The 20,648-nt window shown below is 39.1% G+C and overlaps 1 protein-coding gene across 2 annotated transcripts in view; it reads right to left on the reverse strand.

Annotated features, from left to right (window-relative positions):
• Positions 1–5,875: 5,875 nt before the first annotated feature.
• The window catches only part of CSE1L (chromosome segregation 1 like), a 33,215-nt gene continuing 18,442 nt past the window's right edge, over positions 5,876–20,648 (reverse strand). For both annotated transcript variants that reach the window (XM_034787917.1, XM_034787918.1), the window contains exons 12-25: positions 20,065–20,267; positions 19,152–19,236; positions 18,026–18,087; positions 16,837–16,973; positions 16,579–16,682; positions 16,074–16,171; positions 14,895–15,045; positions 12,538–12,746; positions 11,642–11,739; positions 11,367–11,452; positions 10,111–10,192; positions 9,182–9,328; positions 8,120–8,351; positions 5,876–6,410 (exon numbers count right to left, since the gene is read on the reverse strand). In XM_034787917.1, coding sequence (XP_034643808.1) covers positions 6,321–6,410; positions 8,120–8,351; positions 9,182–9,328; positions 10,111–10,192; positions 11,367–11,452; positions 11,642–11,739; positions 12,538–12,746; positions 14,895–15,045; positions 16,074–16,171; positions 16,579–16,682; positions 16,837–16,973; positions 18,026–18,087; positions 19,152–19,236; positions 20,065–20,267 — 1,784 coding nt within the window. In that variant the 3' untranslated portion in view covers positions 5,876–6,320. The remainder of the gene's footprint in view (positions 6,411–8,119; positions 8,352–9,181; positions 9,329–10,110; positions 10,193–11,366; positions 11,453–11,641; positions 11,740–12,537; positions 12,747–14,894; positions 15,046–16,073; positions 16,172–16,578; positions 16,683–16,836; positions 16,974–18,025; positions 18,088–19,151; positions 19,237–20,064; positions 20,268–20,648) is intronic.

The following is a 20,648-nucleotide window of genomic DNA, read 5'->3' on the forward strand; positions in this document are numbered from 1 at the left end:
GGCTGCTGTGCTGCAAGTAGCCAATGCAATCATTGACCAGCTGCTATCAAGGGTAGTGACTTTGGGAAATGTGCAGACCATTGTGGATGGTTTTAATGCGCTGAGGTTCCCTAACTGCGGCGGGGCGATAGACGGACGCATATCCCTATCTTGGCCCCAGCACGCCGGGGCGGCCAGTACATAAACCACAAGGGGTACTTTTCCATGGTGCTGCAAGCACTGGTGGATCACCAGGGACGTTTCACCGACATCAACATGGGATGGCCGGGAAAGGTGCATGACGCTCGCATCTTCAGGAAATCTGAACCCCTTAATGCCATGGCTCATGAAGCTGTACACAGGCACCCTGGACAGTAGTAAGGAGCAGTTCAACTATAGGCTGAGCAAGTGCAGAATGGTGGTAGAATGTGCATTTGGACGTTTGAAAGTGTGCCGGCGCAGTTTACTGACTTGGTTAGATCTCAGCACAACCAATATTCCAATTGTAATTGCTGCTTGTTGTGTGCTCCACAATATCTGTGAGAGTAAGGGTGAGACATTTATGGCGGGGTGGGAAGTTGAGGCAACTCGCCTGGCAGCCAATTTTGCACAGCCAGACAACAGGGAGATTAGAAGAGCACAGCAGGGCGTGCTGCGCATCAGAGAAGCTTTGAAAGCCAGTTTCATGACTGGCCAGGGTACGGTGAGACAGTTGTGTTTGTTTCTCTTGAAGTTACCTGCCCCCTATATATATGAAAGGAAATAAAGTCAAAATTGGTTAAAAACTGTTCTTTATTATTTGTTGCACAACACATTGAGAGAAATCTGAAGGTAGACCAGGGGAGGGGAGGGTATAGGGTTGGGGGAGTGGAGCAGGAGGAAAGTACAAGTCCAGAAACCAAATCGAAAGTTCGCATATGCCAGCTTTCTGCTGCTTGGGTGATCCTCTGGTGTTGCGTGTATGGGTCCCCGTAGTCTCTTGCCTCGTGTTCTTGGGCATCTGGGTGAGGAAGCTATGGAACTTGGGGAGGAGGAAGGGCCGTTATACAGGGGCTGCAGCGGCAGTCTCTGCTTTTGTTGCCTTTCCCGCATTAGATGCGCCATACAGCGGAGCATGTCAGTTTGTTCCCCCATGAGCTTGACCATAGCGTCCTGCCTGCTCTCATCACGCGTGTCCCTCCTCTCTTTGTGTTCCTGTAATGCTTTACAGGACTCAATTGTTTGCCTCCATGCATTCAGCTGGGCCCTATCAGTGCAGGAAGACTGCATGAGCTCGGCGAACATGTCATCCCAAGTTTGTTTTTTCCGCCTTCTAATCTGGACCAGCCTTTGGGACAGAGTAGATAGGGGCCGCGTTGAAACATTTGCACCTGGGGAAGGAGAAAAAGGGAGGATAGTATTTTAAAAGATACATTTCAGAGAACAAAGGGGACACTTCAGTGTGAATAAACCATCATACACGGCCGGGCAACAGAATTCAGCTTGCAGGCAGCCTAGGGGCACGCGGGGTTCTGCTTCTTCTACATTCATTTCAGTGCTTTCAAACTGCTGGGCCCCCTTTCCCATAGCAAGCAATGCCTGGTGGGTTTGCCATATAAAAGGAGGACCTGCGGGCTCTCTGGGATGATTGTTTCACACAACCCCCCTGCTCCCCCTCCCCTCCCCCCCGCGTGGCTCCAATGAGGCTCTGAGCAGGGATGAGCTCTTTAAACTAAACATGAATAGCTCAGCATGGCTGGGTTTCCCCCCCAACCCCCACCACGTGGCTCCGATCAGGCTCTCACTCACCAGAAATACCTTCTCCAGGGTCATGGTCCTCCTCTCCCCCCATAATTGCATGCAGCTCATGATAGAAGCGGAATGTATGGGGCCATGACCCAGAGCGCTCATTCGCCTCCCTGGCTTTTTGGTACGCTTGCCTGAGAGCTCCTTGATTTTTGTACGACACTGCTCGATGTCCCTGGAGTAGCCTCTTTCTGTCATGGCCCTGGCAACTTTAGTGTACGTATTTGCGTTCCTTTTTTTGGAACGTAGTTCTGCCATAACAGACTCGTCTCCCCAACATGCGATGAGATCCAGTACCTCCCGTTCGGACCATGCTGCGAATCCAGGACTGCGTGATCTCCGGCGATGGTGGACTCTGCATGGTCGCCTGTGATGGTGAACTGTGCTGATGGTCACCTGTGCTGATGGTGAACAAACAGGAAATAAAATTCAAAAGTTCCCAGGGCTTTTCCTGCCCACCTGGCTAGTGCATCGGAGTTGAGAGTGTTGTCCAGAGCGGTCACAAGGGAGCATTCTGGGATAGCTCCCGGAGGCAAATAACGTCAAACTGCATTCATAATACCTTTAACCCGGGATTGCGATCTCGATTTAAGCGCTACTCCACTTGCCAAGGTGGAGTACAGAAATCGGATTAGAGCTCTTTAAATAAAAAAAACCAATTGGTCATGTGGACGGAATCTTTTTTTTTTTTTTTCGAATTAACTCGGCTAATTCCAAAATAACAGACCAGTGTAGACCAGGCCTTAGAGATTCAGCATGCCTTCATTCAAGGTCTGAGAAAGCACGCATACCTGTTTCCTGGTTGTCCTCATCCAAAGAATCTGGCAGCAAAAGCAGAGGAGACAAACCCTGTATTCCTGCCATTTTGTAGGTAAAAAAAAGTAGAACAAATGTTTGGAGGGAGAAAGTCAGGGTTTTTTATATACATTATAAAAGATAATCCTTCCTGCATCATTAAAGTTAACTTAATTACTTTAAAATATCTTGCCATATAAGGTTCTCCTCTTACCCGAGATTGTAAAATCTTTGAAGCAAGGAACCTGTTTAGCTATTTTGTAAAGCACCATGCAAGTTAGTTATTTTAAGGTTATTTTCTCATAACAGTGGCTTTCAACCTGTGGTCGGTGGACTCCTGGGGGTCCACAGACTATGTCTAAGGGATCCAGGAATGGTTGTCATTATCATAGAGCAGCATTTTTCAACCTGTGGGCTGCAGACCCCTGGGGGTGTTTAAGATTTCCAAAGGGTTCCACACCTCCATTTAAAACTTTTTGGGGTCTGCAAATGAAAAAAAAAGGTTGAAAACCATGATTCATGGCCACTTCAGTGGCGTAGGCCGACAGCTTGAACCATAGAGCTTTGGACAGATGTGGAGAATGAACAACAATTTCTGTACAAGTTTTAATTTTTAATTGAAGAATGACAACCTCAAGTACGTTGTTAGTTTGGTAAGCCAGGCAAGTTAAAAACAACTTGCAAATTATGCTTCACACAGCTTACATTAGCACTCTTGTATTATATACATATATATACACACATACACACACTATCAAAGACCTGCTTAGTCCCATTTCTGATATAAGATTATTCAAAATAGACTGCTTGGAAGTGAATATGATGCATGGTTCCTAGCTTTTGTCAGGTTATTGTTTAATTGCCAGGCCATAAAAAGGAAGCCCAGGAGTGGAAATGAAGAGACCTGGGTTCTATTCCCAGCTGTGGTACAGATTCACTGTTAGTCTTGGGCAAGTCACTTAATCTCTTTACCTTAGTTTCTGCAAGAAACTTTGGGGGGGAGGGAGGAGGCGAAAAAAGGGCCATGGAGAATCAGCTAAGTAAAGTGATTTGAGACTTTTGGATGAAAGGTGCTACAGAAGTAAAAACATTAATATTTAAAACCATTCACAATCAAAGTGTCAGAAACACATTGTGGTTTTAACGCGACATAACTTTCATAAGTTCATAGATTCCAAGGCCAGAAGGGACCATTGTCATTATCTTGTCTGACCTTCTGCAGAATAGGCCATAGAACTTCCCCAAAATAATTCCTAAGGCATATATTTTAGAAAAATATCCAATCTTGATTTAAAAACGGTCAGTAATGGAGAATCCACCACAACTCTTGGTAAGTTGTTCCAATGGTTAATTACACTCACAGTTCAAAATTTACACCTTATTTCCTGTCTGAATTTGTCTAGCTTCAGCTTCCAGCCATTGGATCATATAAATTCCTCTGCTAGATTGAAGAGTCCATTATTAAATATTTGTTGCCAGTGTAGGTATTTATAGACAAACTGTCACCCCTTAAACGTTCCTCTTTGTTAATATAAATAGATTGAGCTGTTTGAGTCCATCACTATAAAGCACATTTTCCAATCCTGTAAGAATTCTTGTGGCTCTTCTCTGCGCCCTCTCCAGTCTATCAATATCCTTCTTGAATTGTTGACACCCAGAACTGAACACAATACTCCAGCAGTGATCACACCAGTGCCAAATACAGAAGTAAAATAATCTCTGCTCCAATTTGTGATTCCTATTTATGCCTCTAAGGATTACATCAGCTCTTTTGGCTTTGGTCTCAAAGGAAAACAGTTACAAAACAAATAACCAGACAATCTAGAAACTTCTAGAAGTGGACATAATTCAGATTTGTTGAAACACAGGGATAACCAGATCAAATCAGATTTCAGAGTAGCAGCCGTGTTAGTCTGTATTCACAAAAAGAACAGGAGTACTTGTGGCACCTAAGAGACTAACAAATTTATTAGAGCATAAGCTTTCGTGGGCTACAGCCCACTCCTGTTCTTTTTGCAGATCAAATCAGTGTTCCATCTATTCCAATATACTTACCATTTTGTGTACTAAGTGCAAAGCATGCCTCTTCAAATTTGACTTTACAAATTAAAGCACACAGCTCCCCAAAAAAAAAAAAAAAGGCCAGCCCCACATGCAATACTCCTCCTGGGAGGGTGAATGGAGGCACCTCACATAACATCTGGTAGTCACATTGTTTATGCATCATTAGCACTTGGATGCAATACAAGAATTTGGATAGAACTGTATCCTGTGACAATACCCAGTACCAGATGATTCAAGAGGTAGAAGCAAGAAGCTATGAAGTAGGCAGGTTTATTCCTGTCCATAAGAGAAGAAACCCCTTATCGAAGGTTGCCTTGTGCCCCAAAAGCAGGAGGATTTATTATCTTATCCAAGGTATTAAAAAAACCTAAATCTAGTATTTCCATGTTCCTTTAGTGATTTACCTAGCCACTGTGGATTCTTCAGGAGAAATTTTGCTTTCAGTAATTTGCCACCAAGCATAAAGGCCCCTAGATTTTATTTTATTCCTTAAAAGTTTACTTCCTCCCACCCCTACCCCAAGACATTGTTAAAGCTCTGAGATGTTCTCTCTGGTTCCTTTTTGCAGAGTTCCCTGATCCCAGTCTCAGGAGTTCAAAGCCAGTTTTATTTGTCTCACTACAGTATTAGTGCTCTAAGGGCCTGATTTTCAGAAGTTATGGGCGTGCAAATTGGGGATTTGAGAATACAAATGAGCGGAGCATTTAACTGTACATTTGCATGCATGATCATAGGTGCATGTCAAAGTTAGGCATAGACTGAGATGCACCTAAAATTAAAAACCCCAAATTTCAATTTTTTTCAATATAAATTTGAAGGGATGGGAAAAACACTTTAATCAAGTGCACAAGAACTGTTTTATATGACTGCAATTTTAGTACAATACATTAGTAAAAACCCATTTAAAGAAAAGAATCTACTAGTTTTATTTAAAATTTTAAAGAAATTGGTGGGTTTTGTTATGTTTTTACTACATTATGCTATTAATCATCGCCCAAAAAGAAGGGGTGCTTTATAAGCACAATTACTGCTTCCTACTTCTATTTTTATTACTAAAAGAGCAATACCTTGATTTGAATTTTCCTCCAAATATATTTTTAGTTATGTTTTGAAGGGTGCTTAGAGTTAGAAGCACCAAAAAAACTCCAAAGAAACCTCCGAAACTTTGAAGTCCCACTATTATCTGTATTAAATTTTAGTTATTTTCTGATTATTAGATTACCTTACAACAGTAAATGCACATTTTTAGACATTTTAAACAAGTGTTTCTTATTTATTCACAATTTAGACAGTTTAAAGAAAGACACAAAAGAAATACAAATGACAACATCAAAATGAAAAGGAAGTTTAGTGACAGAAAGTGAGTTTCTATAGCCAGTGCTCTCCGTACATTTCAAAATATTATCCAAACACTGCAGATGCAGAACTCAAATCAATGCCACACGATAAACTGCTGTTACTATTCTCTTTGAAATTAAAATGGAAATGGAAGTTAGCTGCCTCTTTATTTATGATCACATGAACCACCTAATTTTCCATTTCTGCTTAAAGCAATATTTAATATCTTTTACAAGATGAATTCTGCAATACATTTTGAAGTAGCAACTTCATTTTGTCTGAGCTCTGCTTAAAAGAAAGTCAGTGTCAATTTTCTTTTTAAACAAACAGTTTTCGATCCTGCTTGTCAAACATGCAATTCAGAGCAGCGTTACACTTGCGGCTTGGAGGTATCCTTGGAGATACTGCAAGGCTTCTGCATTCAGACTAGTACTCAGCATTGATGGAACCTTAAACATAAATAAGACAGAGGCATTAATATGTCTATGCATTAACCAAATACCACTATATTTCAGGATTGCATCAGTCTGAGGGTATAAGGTACGGAGCTAACTGAAGTCCTGACACAAAGAGTTTTGCAATGTGAAAGCACTTCCTGCAACAGACATGCCAGTGTCTGCCAGCACAAGAGATTAGTATCAGAGATCTTAATTCCCAGCATTTTTCAATACTGCACCTTGAAATTGAAATTAACATGAGCAGCTTCGCTTATATTGTTGTATTACCAGTTTGAGTAGAATGTGAAAAATGAAAACAAACCAAGTACAAAAATCAGGTGCCTTACACAGTAGGCTGTACCCTCATCTCTCTCCTCCTCAGAAATCTTGAAGACTACTAAGAGTTATGAAAACTTAAAAATATTATATGGTCGAAGGTATTTTTAACTGCAGCCTATTAGTATGTCCAGGCACGAGACTCTTCATCCTGAAAAGGTGTTTTCCATGCCAACAGTAACACAGCTCAGTGTTTTTCAAACCATGGGTCGTGACTCAGTACTGGGTCGCCTTGCTCTGGTCAGCATCACCGACCGGGCCGTTAAGTCCCTTCGGCAGTGCTGCCCAGCTAAGGCAAGCTAGTGCCTACCTTTTCCAACACCGTGCTGCACCCCGGAAGCGGCCAGCAGCGGGTCCGGCTTCTAGGCGGGGGGACACAGGGCTCTGCGCGCTGCCCCCACCTCGAGCACTGGCTCTGCACTCCAATTTCTGGCCAATGGGAGCTGGGGGGGGAAGGGGAACGGTGCCTGTGTGCGAGAGTTGTGAACCTCCTCCTAGGAGTTGGACCTGTTGCTGGCTGCTTCTGGGGCGCAGCACGGTCCGCGGTGCCAGGACAGGCGGGAAGCCTGCCTCTGCAACCCGGCTGTGCTGCTGACCAGGAACCGCCGAAGGCAAGTCCACGCCCCAACCCCGTGCTCCAATCCCCTGCCCCAGCCCTGAGCCTCCCCAAACCGTGAACCCCTTCTTGCACCCCAAGCCCCCCATCCACAGCCCCACTCCAGAGCCTGCACCCCCAACCCAGAGCCCTGACCCCCTTCCCCAGCCCAGAGCCCCCCCCCCACACCCTGCACCCCTCATTCCCGGCCCCAGCCTGCAGCCCTCACCCCCGCACTCCAACCCTTTCCCACACCCCAAACCCCTCATCCCCAGCTCCGTTGGGTTGCAGGCATCAACAATTTTATTCAACTGAGTCCCCAGAAAAAAAGTTTGAAAACCACTGATGTAGCTGAAAACACTGATTTGGAGATTTACCATTCTATTTAACTCATTAGTGGCATTTTTTCTCTGGATTCTGCTTCCAGTCCAGGCATCATCTTCCCCAGAAGACCAATAAATGCATTAGAATCCAATTCAGAATTGTTTCTCCCGCCGCCGCCAAACCCCCCCCACCCCCGCAACCCACCCTTTTCCCAAGAGAAGATAGTTTACCCTAAGAGGTGGCAACATTTTAAACTCTTCTCAGAATCCAACAGAAGTATTTGGGCCCTTATTAGCCTAGCAAAGTATACCTTACAGAAAAAATACTTCAGTTGCAAACTAAATGAAACATCCACTCAGTTTTTCTGGCTAGCAAGACAACTTGCACAAAAGAAATCCGTTGTCAAAAGGGTATCTTCTCTCTGTAGAAATGGAGATTAATGTGCCATACATCAACTGTTACCTACCCTGCCTGGACATGCAGTAGATAGTTTGTGAAGAGACTGTGCCAGGTGGATTTTAGGATTGTTCACCATTTGACCCACAGGATCATGTTCTTTTTTCCCAGCAAAGGCAAGCTGAGAGAATGCAGTCTGGTATCCTGGGGTATCTTCTATATCAATGAAGTGTTCTTCATCAGGGATGGTATCATCTTCAGGCAGTTCAAAGAGACCAATTAGAGCCTGCAGTAAAGGAGTCCTACAACAGGATGAAGGAGGATAAAACCAAAATAGACACACATTATGTCAGCATGGATGGATTTTAAAAGAATACCAAAAACTCAAATTTATCTGAACCTGAGTGAGAACTAACCAAGGGCCAGGTGTTCATAGATTGTGTCCTGACTTGTGCAAATATGGGCTGTGTAGGTGTAATGGATGTGCACAAAAATTTACAGGCACAACTTGGGTGCTCTTATTAAAGAGATGGAGAATGTATTCATCTTGGATTGTTTCAAGTTCTCTTAAAGTGTCTAAGGAAAGCAACTCTTTTAGACTACTCCATTCATGCTGCCATTTAATTTTTTCCTAATATTCTAACATTGAGATCAAATCATTTGAAATATAAGTTACTTGCCATTTGGACAATGGAATTTCTACGAGGCTTGATGGCAAACAAGAATTTTATTAATGTAACAATGGCAACATCAGAACTAAAGTTATATATAGGCTCAATTATATTGCCATTCTGAAGACCAATGAGTCAAAACCTGGCTTGATTTTTCATAAGTAATGCAAAGATAAAGGAAAGTAATATTCTCTCAAGCAGGGTCCTAGCTGACCTGTCCAATGCTGCATCCCTGTCCGATAAGTTTCAAAACAATACTGACATCTGCTCTGGAAGGAGCAGTATAATATCTCTCTTAGTAACAGCAAACAGGCCTGAACACTCACTCCATATTGCAGCAAGCATATCTAAGACCACAAAAGATTTTTTTTTTTTTTTAAAAAGGGATTTGATTAGTTCAATTGCATAAGCAACACTCAGTATCTTCACCAACAAACCTTCAGATGTTGTTCTGCACTTACCACAGTTTTGTGTATTCTGTGTCCATCATGGGAGGACACTCCGTTAGTATTTTCGTAATACCAACAGCACAGATTTTCTTCTCTACTTGTCCAGATACTTTCTGTATTTCAGGAATTATAATTTTCTCCAAAACCATTCCAAACATCCTATTGTGATGTTATAAACAGAAAGATAAGTATAAATAAAAATGGTGAAGGGGAAAAAGCCGCCAATTATATTTAAAATAAACATATACTAAAACTGTGTATGTAATCTTCAGGGAGCGATCTAAAGAAAAGCAATGCTATGCCATCACTGAGGTGACCTGAAATGGGTTCATTCAAAAATCCAAACCAAGCCAAGTTTAATTTCCTAACAGGAACAGAATCAAACTTCACAATTCCCCACGATCATCAGTGAAGTGATCTAACAAGTTCATTCAATAGAAATTACATGGAAAAGTAGGTTAGATAAGCTAGGAAGAAAAGAAAGACTAGAGGATATGAGAACTACCCAGTCTTAGAGAACAAATAAGGACAGCAACAAGAGGCATCAAAAAACCATACAAAAATGTGGAATCTAGCATGACAGAGCATTCCCAGAGGACCCAAACTGGAAATTGTGTGTAGGCAGCACACTCTTCTCATGGATCGAAGTGAAACAGGGAATACCTCTTGCCCTCTTCAGGAGACACTCTTTGGCAGATACTCAGACAATCAGAATGACTCAGGAGGAAATCACAATCAGCCAGTCTCAGCAGAAGAAAGTATTACTGCTACATGGTAGCAGAAATCTCAGCGGATAACCCCTCCTCCAGGATGGGGGGGAATAAAATGACTATTTAGTTGAAGGGACAAGTACTTGTTTTCTGATTTTTAAGTAGCAGACCAACTATTTCCCACTTACAAGTAGTAAATATACAAAAGTCTTAAGTAAGAATGATACTAACTTTGGCTGTATGCTGTCAAATATTTCTTGAAGTGCTAACGCCCCATATTTTACACAGTACAAATTAATGAAGACTAGGAAACCTATTGAAAGAAAAGGATCAAGTTAAAAAACTATCTAAAGAATATTTGTACATACTATTGTATAACTAGAGAATTCTCTGAACTAGCTTTAGAATGAGAAACAGACTGCACCATTACTACTCAACCTGGCATAAAACATGTGATTTCAAAAAGTGGCATTTTTTGATAGGATTAGAAATGGTGATCCAAAGAAAGTAAAATTTTAGTTATAGGAACTAGATTCATTCCAGTTATCGAGATTTGTTCAAAAAGTTATGCACAGGGTACAGTTTAGATATCTAAAAAGAAATGAACAAAGATTGATTTTCTCATGCAATGTGTTCAAGCTCCTGCCATAATTAGATAGACAAACTAAGAATTACAGCAATTGTAACACAACAACTGTCAACCCTCTTTCCTATGTGGCTGTTAGGAAAATCACTTAATTTCAGTTTGATGTAGGTTGTTATAACAATCATACCATTCTTATTCTTGCCAAAGACACACATTTAACTACAAGACTAAAGATTTTGTGGCATATTGTATTATTTACATAGTAAAAGAACACAAGATTTTATACTGAGTAACTATGATAATCTCTAAATTATGGTGTAAATCACCAAAACACATTTCAGTTATTTGCCACACATTTTGCTTGTGTAACACAAAACCCTAACCATGACCACAGCTGTGTTAAGGCAGAATAACTTCCCAAATACATGAAATGTGAGAGTCCTATGTGCTGATCTGTTGATATAATTGACATACAAGCACATCAGGTCACTGTAAAGTTTCTGTATTTAGAGTGCAAGTTTGATGAAGCTGGATTATATATTGCTTCTCAGTATCAATTTGAGATGAAAATGGAAGTCTTATGGAGTGTTTTATCAATAGTGGTGTCAGCAATATGGAGGTGGAAAGGAACACAAGTCTTTCCCCATAAGAAGTTATTTCCCTTATTTTGGATGGATGGAGTGCAGCCTTAACTGCCTCAAGATGTAGTTTTTGTTCGCTAATAGAAATAAGTTGGTATAAATCACAGAAGTTCGAGATGCAAAAGACCTCTTAGGTCATGTACTCATCCCCCTTAGCCACTGCAGGATTCTTCCCTATGGTAAGTTCATCCAGTCACTTTTTGTGTTCCAAGTTATAGGGATTTCTGTATATCAGAATTCATATATGGCACAAAACTTACTTTTGATAAACTTTGTTGTTTTGGAATTTTGCAGTCTTTGGAATAGTAGAATGAAGATTTGTTTCCTGTACTGGTCAACTGATTCTCTAAAAATTTAAAACAATTATTCAAGTTACAACTGTAGCTTGCTAATGTAGTTTTATAGAAAGCGTATATAAGTTTAATTTAAAATTATGACATTTGATTGAATTTAGCACTGGTATCTTTCAAAGTACATAAATATGTCTGGTCTTCAGTAATTAGGCTTGAACCTAGTTTCATGCAGTTATACTCACGGAGGCATATGCTCTATAATACTGTTGAGAAGATAGAATCCTTGATGGTCATTAGCTTTAGAGGCAATCAGCTTCTGGAACACACCTAATAATCCAGGCTGTAAGAGAAACAAATGAAAGACAGCATTTTTCTCTGGTGTGACTTAGCAGATATGATAAGAACTAGCAAAAGTCACGCACCTATTTTCCTAAAAAGTATATCAAGGAGAATCAAATCAATCAATCTAACAGACAATTTCATTTTTGCAGTTAGGGACAAAAAGATTTAGCAAAAGGATATTGATGGAACCAAGTGTTCAAGAGTTAGAGCTAACTTTGAAAACTACTTGAAAGACAAAGCTAATTCACAACATGGCTGCCTGGCATTATCTGCTCAGGCCTGACTCTGTGAAGCTGGGTGGTGACGGAGGGTCAGGACACGCAGAACAAATCTGCTGCTGGAAGTTGCAGCGAGAAGCATGGGGGGCATATTTGTTCCTCGCCATTCCAATGCTCTTTCTGGGAGAAATCTTTGTCCTTTCCTGTTCCAGAGCTCTACTGAGAGGCACCAGCTTCTCCCATCTCACTAGCAGAAGTGGGGAAATCTATTTGCATGCCAAGAGCAGCAGGGACTGGGCACAAGAATTCTGCATCGACAATGGTTAGCTGTGTGACGGAGTGGTTGCCATCAATAAAGAAAAATGGAATGAAGAGGATGTGCAGTGTACATTGTGTTGTGTACATTATTCTTCAGTTTACTATATGAGAAGTTTGAGTTTACAAAGGGAGTAAAAACTCTGCATTAATCTTGCTACCTACTAAATTTGTTAAGCTTTGGGAAGTGTGTCAGTATCTCATTTGTCTGAATTAAAAAAATGCAGTGATAGGCATGTTGCAGTCAAATTAACCCAACTTACAATTTTGTCAGCTGCAGCACTTGCTATTGTATTGGCACCCTTCTCTAAGTATGCCTGGAGGAGTCTCACCAAAGGAGGAATGTTTCCTGTCCTTTCCCACAGTACTGGCTGGAGGAGATGAGGAAACAATGCCATGTAGGATGACGGGATGTCATTTTTATGTATTTCCAATAGCAGAGACATCACTTGAAACACGTATGGAATAAACTCTGTTATGAGGGAGTAGAAAATGACATTTACACACAGTTGAAAGGGTCACTATCAATTCATACAAACATATTTCTGTCTAAATTATTTTTAAACCTACTATTGTTACAAGTAACACCTAAGATCCCTGTAATGAAACCTAGGAAAAAAAGCTTTTCTGCCCCTACATTTACTTATTGTATACATTTGCAAGCACTTTGTGTATAGTCAAATTCAAATTTTCTCCATTTGTCAATCTTTCACAGAGAGGAGAAAAACTTCAAGACTATGTAGATGTTAGAAAGCTGCAAAAACTGACAGGATGATTCGGGGGTAAAAGTAGTAAGTAGGCTGTCAAACAATTAAAAAAATTAATCGCGATTAATCGTGCCATTAAAAATATTAATCATGATTAATCGCACTTAAACAATAGAATACCATTTATTTAAATATTTTTGGATGTTTTCTACATTTTCAAATATATTGGATTTCAACTACAACACAGAATACCAAGTGTACAGTGCTCACTTTATTTTTGATTACAAGTATTTGCACTCTAAAAAAAACAAAAGAAATAGTATTTTTCAATTCACCTAATACAAGTATTGTAATGCAATCTCTATTATGAAAGTTGAACTTACAAATGTAGAATTATGTACAAAAATACTGCATTCAAAAATAAAACAAAACAATGTAAAATTTTAGAGCCTGTTAAGTCCATTCAGTCCCACTTCTTGTTCAGCCACTCAGACAAACAAGTTTGTTTACATTTTAGGGAGATAATGCTGCCTGCTTCTTGTTTACGTCACCTGAAAGTGAGAACAGGCATTCTCATGGCACTGTTGTAGCCGGCGTCACAAGATATTTACGTGCCAGATCCACTAAAGATTCATATGTCCCTTCATGCTTCAACCACCATTCCAGGGGACATGCTAATGACGGATTCTACTTGGTAACAATCCAAAGTTCATTTTCATTATCTGAGTCAGATGTCACCAGCAGAAGGTTGATTTTCTTTTTTGGCGGTTTGGGTTCCGCAATTTCTGCATTGGAATGTTGCTCTTTTAAGGCTTCCATAAGTATGCTCCAAACCTCGATGCTCTCAGATTTTGGAAGGCACTTAAGATTCTTAAACCTTGGGTCGAGTGCTGTAGCTATCTTTAGAAATCTCACATTGGTACCTTCTTTGAGTTTTGTCAAATCTGCAGTGAAAGTGTTCTTAAAATGAACAGTGTGTGCTGGGGCATCATCCAAGACTGCTATAACATGAAATATATGTCAGAATGCGGGTAAAACAGCAGGAGACATACAATTCTCCCCCAAGGAGATCATGCACAAATTTATTTAACGCATTTCTTTTTAACGAGCGTCATCAGCAAGGAAGCATGTCCTCTGGAATGGTGGCCGAAAGATGAAAGGGCATACAAATATTTAGCATATCTGGCACATAAATACCTTGCAATGCCGGCTACAAAAGTGCCATGCAAATACCTGTTCTCACTTTCTGGTGACATTTTAAATAAGACAAGGGCAGCATTATCTCCTGTAAATTAAAATAAATGTTTGTTTTAGAAATTGGCTGAGCAAGAAGTAGGACTGAGTGGACTTGTAGGCTCTGAAGTTTTACGTTGTTTGTTTGAGTGCAGTTATGTTAAAAAAAAATCTACCTTTGTAAGTTTTCACTTTCATGACAAAGATTGCACTACAGTACTTGTATGAGGTGAATTGAAAAACACTATTTCTTTTATAATTTTAGTGCAAATATTTGTAATCCAAAATAATATTCACTTTGATTTCAATTACAACACAGAATACAATATATATGAAAATGTAGAACATCTAAAATATTTAATAAATTTCAGTTGTTTTTTTTAACTGTGCGATTAAAACTGCGATTAATTTTTTTGAGTTAATCACGTGAGTTAACTGCAATTGACATCCCTAGTTGTAAGTGAACTGTTTTTTTTTTTTAAATTGGTTAAATTTTCAGTTGGCATGTCCTGTATGACCAAGGAGATGTTGGGATACTGTATTTTATAAATAAAGCTCTTTGGAACTGTAGATATAATATGTAACTCAGAATTACTGCATTAACAGATATGTGTAGTAAGTCATTGCACATACACTACAACATAGGATGGGAACACAGACTACTTATTGCTTTTAGTTACCTTGCACATCATTCTGTAGTATCTCAGTAAACACCATAAACAAAGCCTCTTCGAAGCTTCCAACAGCAGCAGGGTTTGCTTTGCAAGTTATCCTTATCGACAAGCATATTGATTCAAACATGTAATGGTTAAAGTGAGGTTTGCTTGGGTTCTAAAAACAAGTTATGAATAAACAATCAACTCAGACTTTGAGCCAAGTCAGTTATTTAACACAATGTAACTTATATTTAAATAGAAATCTACAGCTTCTTAATCTAATTTTAGTCAAAGAATAAGTGCATTATGCTATATTTTTCTAACAATAATTCCACTGACACCATGGGATAAAGCAGCAAGATCCACTAATATTCGTTGTCTAAGTTCTTATCTGTTTTGGAAATATACAAATACGGTTTTCATAACTAGATAAACCAAACAAATATAAAAAAAGAAACAGCATGGGAAAACATCTCCTGAAAAAAATAAAAAATATATTTTGCAATTACGTAACAATGTTCATTCAATTCTTTATCTATACAGAATGGCCTTTATTCCCTACAGCAAAATGTAGGCTTTAAAAAAAAAAGTTTATTTGGTTAGCAGTTGAAGGTGGTCTGTAGTCTTCACAGGATTGTCTACATAAAGTATAGCAGTCCAACTTGAACTGAAAAAATCTGTTAGTGATCAAGAGATTTAAACATATCAAGAGTTAATTTCTTCTTTTATAAATAACATTTACAGCCTCCATATTTCATTGGTTTAAACAACTGCCTGAGAAGTCCCCAATACAAAGGAAAAACAGACAGTTTTAAGATGCATGTGACTATCCATGACAAATCCAGATTTATATATTGGCTGTTTGTGTATACACAAAAGCTTGTACTAAAATAATTGTTATATTATAAATACACTTAAGTTTTTTATAAAGCTTGTATTTCAAATGAAAGAGGGGAAACTTTGCAGGAACCTGTGTCTACAAAAGAGGATACTATTTCACTGTTAGGTATGAAGAATGAGTTCCTACCAAATGTAAAAAAGCTGCTTATTATTATTTTAATTGACAATTTGTTGTGCAACACCCAGTATTTTAACAAAAAAAAAATCATTTTTAAGAAAAACAAAACAGATTTCTGCCTTAAAAAAGTAGCAGAAGCAGCTAATAGCGAAGTGAACATTGTGCTCAGATAGCCTTCTGTTTACCTTACTGACAGCCAGCAGTTTCTGCGTAAGCTGAGCGATGAGAGAAGGGATGTATGGGATTATAGCTTCCTGTAGCAGAGAAAAACTTCTCATGACAGCTGTAAATAAATTGAGATAGAGAATTTTACATCCATGAAGATGCGCCGGCTTGCCAGTTATACGTATAAATCCTTTGATCTTGTATTATAGTAGAGCCTAGAGGCCCCAGCTAAGATCAGGGCCCGTTGTTTTAGCTGCCACATCCCTCCTCTGAGGCCTTGCTACGTTTTTGTCACATACAAGCCTGCTATAGATACTATATTTCCTGGGTTCCACATTTGGACCATGGCAAAATTAGCTATGTTAACTTGACTAATAAGCACCTGCATTTAGTGTGTCTATCCACCTTTTTAAAAAAGCTGCATAAAATAGGCGTTTCAAATCAGACTTTCAGAGGCCCATAGCTAGAGTAGCTTCTTACCTCACGTTAAGTCAGTTTCTCAGTGCACAGTATGGAATTTCTTACCTTTCATAATATACTCATTTTCAGATGAGCCAGGAAATGTCAGGGCTTTAAAAAGGTTTGTCAGTAGCACTTCTACAAATGGTGCCATTTCTGGAGCTGTAATGCTGTAGATGAAAAACACAGTTTTGCAACACTTCAATGTTTTATTCAAAATACAATTTCTGAGCAACTTAGGATACTCTGATATGAAGAGAAAAAAAATCCCCTAAAATGATGATAAAAACCCAGAGATAAAATTACTTCTAACTGAAAACTTACAGTGTAGCATTGTTAGTTCCTCTCATGGTAAACAATCTCTCAAGAGCATGGGCTGCATAAGTATGAACCACAATACTTTCTGCTTGCAGATGATTGATTAAGAGAGGGATAGACACCAAAAGTTGTTCTTTAGGTACCTACAAAAATAATAGTGACAATATTTATATAATATTAAAATTGACATTGTAGAATCAGACACCTGTATTTTGAGAAAACATTCACCTTAGAATCTGTTTCATTGAGACAACGCAAGTTCTGCAGGAGATCAGAAAGAATCTCTGGCAGGCTTCTCCAGCAGTTAATATCACACCCTGACCACCTGATATCCATAACCTTTTTTCTGTCATCACCTATGTATTGCTCCCTATCAATATAATATGATTTTTTTAAATATTTCTTCCGCATTTTATTATGCAAAGAATCTCTAAATTAAGATCTCAATATTTTTTCTCCTCTTAAATGTCTGTATGTTGATCATTTTTATAGACTTCTCTACCAGCATTTGATATACCTAAAATACTTTTCTCCCCCATTATTAGATGAAAAATAGCTCTCTGATATCCCCTGTGGTATCAATTTGATCAGGAATGCTTGGGGAATAAGGTACTACTCACCATGACTAAGGTAGCAGAATCAGGCTGTCTGATTTTATTTTGGGGCCCAATCCTGCTCCCATTACAGTTAATTTTTTTAAAAAAAAGATCACATTGATTCCAATGGTGTGGAATCAGGCCCTTTTGTCTTCTGAAATAATACATACCTGTGATTTCAAAAGCTTAGCAAAAATAGAGTATACAACTGAAATACCTAATGTCTTCTCTTGCTACATTTCAAAAAGTCAGAGAGAGGGGAAACATTATTGTACTTCCTGTAACAACAGATGTCATGACAAAGGCAACTGGGCAAGCCCTAGCTAAAAGTCACTTCACTTCTCTGTGCACATGGAAGCTTAAGAGTGGAAAAGAAATCCTAAATGTTCCCTATTCTAACAGTAACTGAACATTAACAAGCTTTTTATACCACTAATATTCACCTTCAGACTTAATTTATCATGGAACATGAGGTTACTGAATATCTGTTGAAGTAATTTATTATATGTTGTGTAGAAATTAGTTCGTTAGGCTTAGTAAGTATAAAATGACTGCAAGCTAAATGACACTAGTAATGGAGGATTAAAAAAACAACTTACTTGGTTCCTGAAAATCATGATATACTTGATGCCATCAGCTTTAAGCACAGGAAATTCATTCACTACAAATGAATGGTATGTTTAGTGAGCTTTTGGGCATTATTGTATATGGAGATTATTATTTAAATAAAATTACATACAGAGTTGACAGCAGCTCAAAGAATTCTTCATGAGTTATCTGTACAATACATTTTCAAAATTTTATAACGTGGACTTTGTTGTAGGAGAACTTACACAGCATGTAGCAGTTGTAAGAACGTAATGCTCTCTCCACATTTGCTTCTTTTTTGCTTTTTATAATTTTACGATCAGATATGTTAAACTCTGGATTTTGAGTTGGTCTGATCAGTTATTCATAGCCCTGACCTACAACAATATGACATGACACTAGCCACCACACTGATCCTATTGGGAACCAGGAAGTGGGTGGGCGGAGCCTGCCAACTGCTAAAGGACCCTCCCCCCAGCCTAAGGGGAGGATCCACAGGGCCTGGAAACCAAATAATTCCGGAGGACAACTAATGAGATAACAGGGACGGGAGTGAGGTCAAAGGGTCAAACAAAGAGAACCTGACTGGGACACCGAGCAGAGAACCCCGGACAGCGCCCACTGCTCCTTGAAGGCGTCAAGGGAGCCAGCAGACGCCGCCCAGAGGAACTCTGCCCGGATGCGTGAATAGACCACAGTGATGGTAAGCCATGAAACTGATCAAGGTAACCTCATGACACAGTTTAAAGAAGTACTTCGAAAAAAAATAAAAAAATAAAAAAAAAAATCTGAGGTAGTTTGTACATGAATAGTTAACTGAATTTCTAGGCTGAAGACAGCCGTCTATCATGGATCAAATGGGAATATGAAAAACCTCCCATCCTCAGCCCCACCAAATACTTCCACAGAATAAACGGCTGCAGCAGAATACAAAATATTCAGTCTCCTATAATCACATTTTTGACTTTGCTACCTTACTCAAAAATGGGTGGGTATACGCTGCAGGCAAGCCATCAGTATTGTTACTCTTAAAACTTTTGTGCATCTGAAAAATCATCAATAAAAGTTAACGGCCACCAAAGAGGTTTTAGGTATGCTACAAAAGGAGCGTTATGGCATACGTAACCCTCAACTTACCATTAGCAGACTTTAAGTCGGGTTGAATATGATTCACAAAGAATTCTGTCAGATTTACAAATTCATTGGCTTGCGTTATTCCATGCTAGAAAAAAGAAAAATCTTTATAGACATCAACATTCATCTATTTTTCTAACTTATTTCCAAGTGGTTTTACAGAAGGCACCCAAATTTATCTAGTTATTTATAAAGTGCTCAATCACCACAGTCTAGGTGCTACATAGGTATTGTCATTCAGAACATCCTCTCCAATTATTTTGCACACATTTGTTTTGGCATCATTTCTAGCTGCAATGTTAAAAGCTCAACATAAAATAGCACCTGAACTGAGAAAGTACTTTTGACACTTGCTAATCCTATAACCTCTATATAGAGGTGAAATCAAGTTCCTCTTACATCAAGTGGAGATGTGTTTCATGGCAGTTTCGTAATCCTTATCTATATCACAACCATCTAATGTATCATAATTGAGTACTGCTATTCAGATGCTCACAACTGGAAAGCAAGAGAGCTATAGAGCAGAATTCGGGTTCTTTGGCAGAACAGCAAGAAAGAAGCGTGCATAACATTTTTCACGATGCTTGATTGCAGACAATTGTATTAGTCTCTCATAAGGTCATTCTAATTCATATACAGTGGGCCAAATTTTGATCATCAGCATAATGCCCTTCCCTTTAATTAATTTATTGCCAGTATATACCATGTAACAAACTCAATCAACCTGTGGTACATAATTTAGTCTCCTGTGGGCTGTAATACTTTAAATTCAAGGACCAAAATTAGACCAATGTGCAAGTGCTGGGTGATGGTAGCGGTCTGTGATATGTAGGGGGTCAGACAATCCAGTGGCCTTTAACTCTATGATGTGTGTATGGATACATTATGGTTTAAAATAAAAGGCATGTAAAAGTACCTTCTGTGTCTGAGCTTTGGATGCCAAAGATGTTACAAGGTAAATAGCTGCATCTTTATGCTTCCAGTTGACAGATGGATTCTTTGCATATTCTTGCAGCATGGAATTAACATAGCCAGAGAAGATCCCTGTTACAGGTCCTTCAAAAAACTTGCATAAGCCTCGTACTAGATCACAGGCTGCTCTGCGTCTGGTATCAATATCTGTATAAAAAAGAAATAAAAAGATTATTTGGATATGAAAGAATGAATGGATCTAGGTCACCTACATACCTAATATAGTTTATACTGACTACCAACAACTATTGCCATGTACAGTATTAAGTCAAATATTTTATTTACTGGGATGAACATAGAATGGATAAGTTTAAATCCATGCAGAAAATTTAAGCAGTAGATTAACAGAGTGTTAAACAATATTCTAGGATACAGGCAAAGATATGTAACACTGCTGATAGCATGCACTCCATATTTAATGCTCAATGAAAAATTTTTTTTTGACAGGTATGCAAGGAGTTTTCTTCTTCATCATAATTTTCTCTTTACTCTCACAATAAAGTGCCTGGGCTAATAAATTTGCATGAC

Source organism: Trachemys scripta, chromosome 12 (assembly GCF_013100865.1).
Source record: "Trachemys scripta elegans isolate TJP31775 chromosome 12, CAS_Tse_1.0, whole genome shotgun sequence".
NCBI classification, from domain to species: Eukaryota; Metazoa; Chordata; order Testudines; family Emydidae; genus Trachemys; species Trachemys scripta.